Source organism: Crocuta crocuta, unplaced genomic scaffold (assembly GCF_008692635.1).
Source record: "Crocuta crocuta isolate KB4526 unplaced genomic scaffold, BGI_CrCroc_1.0 scaffold397, whole genome shotgun sequence".
NCBI lineage: Eukaryota > Metazoa > Chordata > Mammalia > Carnivora > Hyaenidae > Crocuta > Crocuta crocuta.
Window position 1 is genome coordinate 1,497,170 of NW_027527387.1, and position 7,500 is coordinate 1,504,669.

At 32.4% G+C, this 7,500-nt stretch overlaps 1 protein-coding gene across 8 annotated transcripts in view; it reads left to right on the forward strand.

Annotated features, from left to right (window-relative positions):
* The window catches only part of FOXP2 (forkhead box P2), a 588,171-nt gene that overhangs the window by 310,832 nt on the left and 269,839 nt on the right, over positions 1-7,500 (forward strand). For all 8 annotated transcript variants that reach the window (XM_077752288.1, XM_077752279.1, XM_077752343.1 and 5 more), the window contains one exon: positions 4,996-5,173. In XM_077752288.1, the coding sequence (XP_077608414.1) occupies positions 5,006-5,173 (168 nt within the window). In that variant the 5' untranslated portion in view covers positions 4,996-5,005. The remainder of the gene's footprint in view (positions 1-4,995; positions 5,174-7,500) is intronic.

Sequence of the window (7,500 nt, forward strand, 5' to 3'; positions counted from 1 at the left end):
TTTGTTTAAACAAGTAAAAAGCAGTGGCAAGCATATTTGTAAACAACTTAATTTTCATTTACTTATGATCATATCACTTCTTATATAATAAAGAATATATGACTCACTCTTAGAACAGACATCCTTTCCCAAGTCATGTTTTAAAAGACATCCTGTTTCACTTGTTTAAAATTAAAAATACCCTTGTGCTAGTTCAATTTTTGTTCTTACACATTCAACTATGTCCTTCATATTTGGCATTTTGATTTATTAGGCAATCTTAGCATTAAAGAGTTTTAGCAAAGCAGTACTAGATTTCAAATGCACTGTGCGTGGTGTCCGTGATGAATTAATTCCACTAGAGCACAGAAGTTATCATTATTTAAATGCTAGTTTCTTTCAAAAGTTTTGTATTACGTTCAAGTTTTCAGAATCGAAGTTTAGCTGATATTTTGAGGTAAATGTATGTGATTTCTGCATGCAGAGGTTTTTCTCATACTTAACACTTTCTTATATGAATTTGCATAGGAATATTTAAGAATAGTTTATTATTGATCATTTAAAAATAATTAAGAACTATTTAAGGATATATAATAACTTTTTCATTTCATGCTTTTCTTTTGTTTGTCATATTCAAAATCTTTTGGATTCAATGTATATATTTGGTTGATAAATTAAGACACTAGAAGATACTGGACATGAAATGTCTTTTGATGTCACTATAAATAATTTTGTTTAAGAAAAGTTCACAGAAATAGTTAAAGCTTTTTATATGGACTGTTATTTATTCTTAATTTCTCAGGAAGTTATTTTTCCATCCACTTGCTTTAATTTAATGGTCAGATGGCAAAAAAAGGAGATTTAATAATACTAAGGCACAATGATTATAAGATGGAGTGCTCATTTCTGTGGATGAGGAAGTATGGGGGCAGGCACAGGTTACTTTTCCCTTCTTACCATCCTTGGCGTATATAGTTCGATCAATAGTCTGTCCACATCTATCTATCTATCTATATACATGTACATACTTATACATAGACACACATGCGTAGAGGGTGGAAGAGAAGGAAGGGAAAGAGGTAGGGAAGATGAAAGAGAGACAGAGAGAGGGAGAGAGAGCAAGAGAACCTGAGAGAAAAGAAGTTGAGGAAGCAACGGGACCAAGAGTGTCCCTGGTGGTAGTTGAGATAACACAGTTAACTGTACTGGCCCAGGTCAAGTATCAAACTTTTGAACACTGGAGGGAATACAGAACGGGATATATGCAGGTTTCTGTCATCGCTCTGGCAAATATCTATCTCACATGGTACAGTTTTATACCAATGGAACCTATAACTCTAAAAGGAAAAAATAAAACCAACAAGTCTAGCATTCAGTACTACCCTATCATAAAGTAAGGAGGTCTAATTGAGCTATGTCTTTATATCCTGCTATTTGTACAAATAAAAGACTACATCTTGATGCAAAATAAACACAAAAGCACTGTTGTGACTATAACAGGGAGTCATATACTAATTTATATAATAAGTGGTTGTGCACGCTTTATTCAAGATTATGGCTGCAAGAAATGGCATGAATTGCTGGGTGTGTTTAATGCTGGATTATAGCAATTTGAAACATGTCAAACACATGGCTAATGCCTCATGCTTCACTCATTCTTGCGTAAACCTGCATAGCCACCATCCATTATACCCTTGGTAACAACACAATTCTGCAAGTAAATATTGTTACACTAAGTAACCTTTCAATTCAAGTTGTTTAGGAAGAGAAAATGCAATCTTGTGCAGTCAGTTCCAGTGTCAGTTTAATGTTTCAAAAGGGAAGTGGTGTAGAGAATAAGTATCTGTACAGTGACTTGCTTAAAAAAAAGGGAAGAAAGAAAAAGGAAAGAAAGGAAAACTTAATGCAAGGAAGAAAAGTAGAACTGTATTGTTTGAGTACAAGATCCGAAGAGTTATATTCTGATGTGTCTGAAAAGTTGTGTATGATGAAAGATTTAAAGCTTTAACTAACAGTTCAAACAAACATTAAGACAGCGACTCCCAATTTCACCTTTCCCTTTAATGATCTGGAATTTATTTTCACTGATTTTTGTAAAATGTTTGTGGTGGGATTGAGAAGAATAAATAATTTAGTTTGATGTGTGTGGGATCACAAGCACATCCACTTTGAAAGAATATTCTGAATTTGTAATTGTTTAAAATATACTTTAAAAGGTAAACAGCACCTCACATAGCGCAGACATATTTTCTACTGTAGAGAGTAGGTGTGGAGATGTCACTAGGAGAAACTTAGTGAATCCTGTAAGCATCTTCATTATCCTTGAAGATACACCTCCTTTGTAGTGGACCTACTCCAAGCTCTCTTCTTTAGGTGATATGTACATTATAATCATCTGATAACACAGTTGCCCTTCTTTTTGTGTACTAATGTTGGGTCAGATGCTTTTGTTTTGTAGAGAAAAAGGTACTATCACTGTTACTGTTGTCTTAAGCGTGATGTTACCAACTCTTAGATGATTTCACTGAAAATGTGAATCACAGTTTATACTCTAGGGTTTTATAAAGTCAAAAATCCACAAGGTATAATAAAATCCTCTGGATAATAGAAATTGGAAGTTATGTAGGTCTGAGTTTATCAGTGTAATAAAGATTTAAACCCATGCCTCTGCTTGTTGGTTATTCTTAATTATTTGATGGCCTTGATTATAACACAATAATATATTCAGAATTCTTTAATTCATTCAATAGATTCTGACATTAACTACACAAAGATTAATATTAAATATTGCATTTGTCTGCTATATTTGAAAATAGAGGTTTTTTTTTTTTAATTTTTTGTTCTTTGTATTGCAGACTCCATCCAGAGATAAGTATTTCAAATATTTTGGATGAACTAAAAACATGTATATACATGTATTTTCAGTGTTTCTTTTTGAAAATAAAATTTAAATGCAATATGTAGAAGTTATATCTATCTGTTTCTACAGTTGGAGAGGACCCAAATTATAATTTTCATATAAGTAGTAAAGGCAATCAGACCTTTTCTCTGAATATTTTAAACATTGTGCATGTAAAATTTATGCCTAATTTGAATACTTATTAGCTGCCTAATCTCAGAAAAGAGTATTAGCTTTGTTTTTTTTTCTTATAAAATCCATCACTGTGTATCAGTTTTCATTTGTATGATTTTTCTTTGTTAGTGTTCAATAAGATGTTTAACAAAAGCTATTTGTTCATAAGTACATTTGGTTCAAAAGTTGTTTACTGTAGTTCTTACAGTTGCTTCCTTTGTGATTTTGGGTTTTTGTTGTTGTTTTTTTTCTTTTTCTTTTTTATCAGAACAGCTTTAAGTCGTATATATAGTTTTTGTTATCCTAACTTGCTCTGCTAGCCCAGCTACTGGTGGTCTTTTATAAATCAGCAGGTCTTTCTTTCTTTAATTGACTTTTTAGAGTCACAGATAGAATGTAATAACTTAGGGTTTGATGAAAATATCTGTTAAAACTACTATATTATAGCCATTAATTTTTAATAATTATAATATGAAGATGCAAGAAACTCTTTTGGATGGGTATTTGTGTTTGTGAGTGTGTCTATGATCACGTTTTGTAAGGATCTGGGGAAGAAGATTTCTCCATGACACGAAAAGATATTAAACCTACATTTGCTCTGTAATAAAAGCATTAAAATTTTTTAATGGACCAAAGTCTTAAAATATGACCAAGTTTAAAATAGAGAAATCACATGGCTACAAAAAATTAGATTGAGTGATAAGTTTAATGTCCTTCTATACTTTAGTCTAAGTCCCCTGTCTGTCTAGCATTACTGTTAAAGCCACAGCACAGCCAGGTTGTTTCTGAAATTCTGGCCGTAGAAGTAAAACAGAGAAGTGCATCTAGTAGGTTATAGCCTAGAATTCAGATATCTTTGAGAGCCAAAACTGATCCAAGATGTCCTATGAAATTCTGGTTTGTAAGTGCACATTGGTTCTTTATTTACTGCAAGGATTTCCACTGATCTTGGCAGGACATCTCATTGCTATCCTGAAAGTACAGTATATTTATGCAGTGAAAATGATAAAACATTTATTACTGTAGAGAAGGTAATATGCATAATTTATGCTGTTTTTAGCACAATCATTAGTGATATTCTTGATAGATTTTATTTCCAGCTTTCATATCTAATACATGCCCGGAAAATTAATTTTATATATACTTTCATTTATTTGCCTATGTTAAAATTGAGTTTTAAGTCATCTTCAAGTGAACAGTTTGATTGCTGCTCATGCATAAGCTTAATTACTTCCCAGGAAGGACAGTATTAAATGTTTTAAATGTCAGAAAAATAAATGAATATGAGCTGTTTGATTAAAAAAATAGGCAATATCTGACGTGTTTGCAGCAGGAGCTTTTTCTTAAAATGCCTCCAAGGCAAAATTTTATTTAGTCACAAAAAAAAAAAGAAACCCATTATACTATTTATCATTGGTTGATACCATATGATTTGTAACACCCTTACAAAATTTTAATTTTGTATGATTAGCTGTGCATCATTAAACAACATCCTTGCATAAGATGTGCTGTAAAAATCTGACAGAATCAAGATAGTGAATATTTAAAATAAGGCTGTATAGTCATCCATGGTTGTCAAAGGTAGATAATAGGAAACATAGAACAGAGTGTGCAATCGTGCCTTCATTTAAACTGGTTTTATAGGTAGACTTTAAAATGTGGCCGTTCATAAATGCTATTGACCATGCTATATGCATGGTATGTTACTTTGGCTGTTAAATGTAACCACACAAAAACTGCTTATAGAAACCATAATTTCAGTGATTAGTATCTGGATGAAAGCTGAATTTGTATTGCTTTTCTTGGTAAATGACTATTCAAGGCTTTTTTTTTTTTTTTTCCTTCTAAAGATGCTGTCTCTGTAATTGGCAGAGAGGGACATCTTGATAATGGAAGTGTGAAGGTGTAACGTGTGTTAATTGATACTTCTTAATCACTTTTAGGTATTAAGTCATGATGCAGGAATCTGCGACAGAGACAATAAGCAACAGTTCAATGAATCAAAATGGAATGAGCACTCTAAGCAGCCAATTAGATGCTGGCAGCAGAGATGGAAGATCAAGTGGGGACACCAGTTCTGAAGTAAGCACAGTAGAACTGCTGCATCTGCAACAACAGCAGGTAAGTTTTGTTTTCTTCCGTGATTCCTTAAAACAAATGAGCCTTGAATGTTCTTGAATGTGAAAAATGTATTCATAGCAAATTGAGCATGTTGTGTTAAGCTAAAGGATGCTGTGAATTTCTTGTGATTTGGAACACGACTGAAGTATCAGGAAAGATTGGATTTTCATATTAGTTACGTCATAGCAGCACCAGAGTGCCCTTCAGGTGTCAAACTATTAATTAAGTTCGCAGGGGGTGATTTTCGGAAGGTTCTGTAAAGCTTTCTAACAAATATTTTATAGCTTCTGGTTTACTGGCTAACATTGCACTGCAGAACGTGGTACTTCGTTTTCCACCAGAGGGCCACATTACTTGATACTTGCTTCTACAATGAATTTCTTCCAAGTCTAAGCTAAGGTGAAAAGGACCACAGGACTTTTTCATAACACAGATACTTGCTTGTGATAGCTGTAAATATTAGCTATTAATTAGTAGAAATTGGCTGAGAGATTGTGAACCATGTAAACACTCTGATCATCTGTGTTGCTTTTATTGAAAACTCATTCCAAGATATTTTGAATATACATCTTTTGATAACATTGAAGAACACTTTTTTGTTTTCTGCTAGTGGCTCATAGAACGCAGTTCTCTTTAAAACTGGAAAAGTAAACAATTACTCAGTAAAGGTACATTTTTAAGTAGTCTGATATTCTTTTTAGGTAATAGATTCATTTTTCCCAATTTTGTTTGTCAATGAAATGTTCTTTTCAGCCCAAGAATAGGCACTCCATTCTTCACTGATTCAAGTCTGCAGAAATGGTGACAAGGAACAGAAAGCTTTCAAAGCATATACCTATACTGGGCCAGAAAGAATATACCTGCCTACAATATGATTATATCTTATTTGCTTTAAAATAAGGATTATTTCTTTAAAATTCTGGATTGCATTCAGACTAAATGTTTAAAAAAAAAGTTAAAGCAAATGCCCACATTAGAGTAAAATTTAATAGAATCATTAGTTTAAATAATAACAGTATTTCAAAAGTTATCTTGGAGTATATGTACTGCATAATGTCTTAACCTTTAGGCATGTTTTTGAGAGTAATCTTTTAAGAGAACTAGACATAACACTTAGAATAGGTTCCCTATTATTTTGGCATTATGTCTCTTTTCACAGATACCGTAATCCTTAGAAAGATAATTTTTATTTGATTTAAAATATTTTTAATCATCATAGGAATTCAGTGTCTACCAGAGTCCCAGGTTTAGCCTGTTTTACAAATTACCTTAAACAAAATGCAGTTTTCAGAACAGCCCTTTTCTCCCTTTCATGTATTTACAGGAAACATCATACCACTGAGTGCTATCAAATTCCTACTGACTCCCCTAACTAAGAGTCCTAAGAATTTATAGCCAGATTCTGTTTTGTGTGAGAATATAGTAGAATGCATGTATAAAAGCAAGGGAAATCAACAAGAGAAAATGAACATTGCAGTTTAGTACTAATAGGCAATACGTTCTGAAGGGAGATGCAAAGAAGTAACTTTCTTTTTCTTTAATGCTCTGATCAGATCTTAAAAAGAGAACAGAGTCAAATCATGGCTATGCTTTACAGTACTCTGGAGGCATTTTATGATAAATCTGTAAGGTGTATTTATAAACTGAGTCTGAAGTTTTATACAGTTTGTTGGTATAAACCATAAACAAAAGTAAATACAAAAAGTTATGTCCTTCTGATAACCTAGAAACTTTAGTCATGTACTGCATGTTTGTGGAGTGCCTTCTAGAAATTGATTTAGCACAATGGGTATAGTAGGTGTCTACAAAAGACACTTTAGGAAGTGTCTGCGGGAAGATACGTAATAATTTGATAAATAAACATTTGAAAACCTTTGTAAATGTCTCTTCCCTTGGTTATGTTTCCACTATATTAATATAGGTAGAAAACTTAAGGTTATTGAATTTTTGTCCTTCTGTGGGTATATTTTAGAATGGGACTTTAAGTTCATTAAAGATTGGAATGCTTTTTTCTAGAAAATTAATGCACATTTTGCATCTAATTCTAACATATTCAGTATGTTTCAGAAAAAATACAAACAGTGGGGAAAATATTAAAACAAATTCTTAAGTGACATAATTTTACAAATTTTTCTTTACTTGGTGTTATTTAAAGGTAAAGTTTTGAACAAAAATATTATTTCTTATAAGTAAAATGGACTAGTCATTGTTGTCTGAGGTCTCTAGTTTGGAAGTACAATTTAGGAGGCAGTGAGTGATGTAAGCAAAATAAAATTTTGTTTGTCATGAACTTCTGGCCGTGTGGTCTGTTTTGAGAAGAGCGTGTT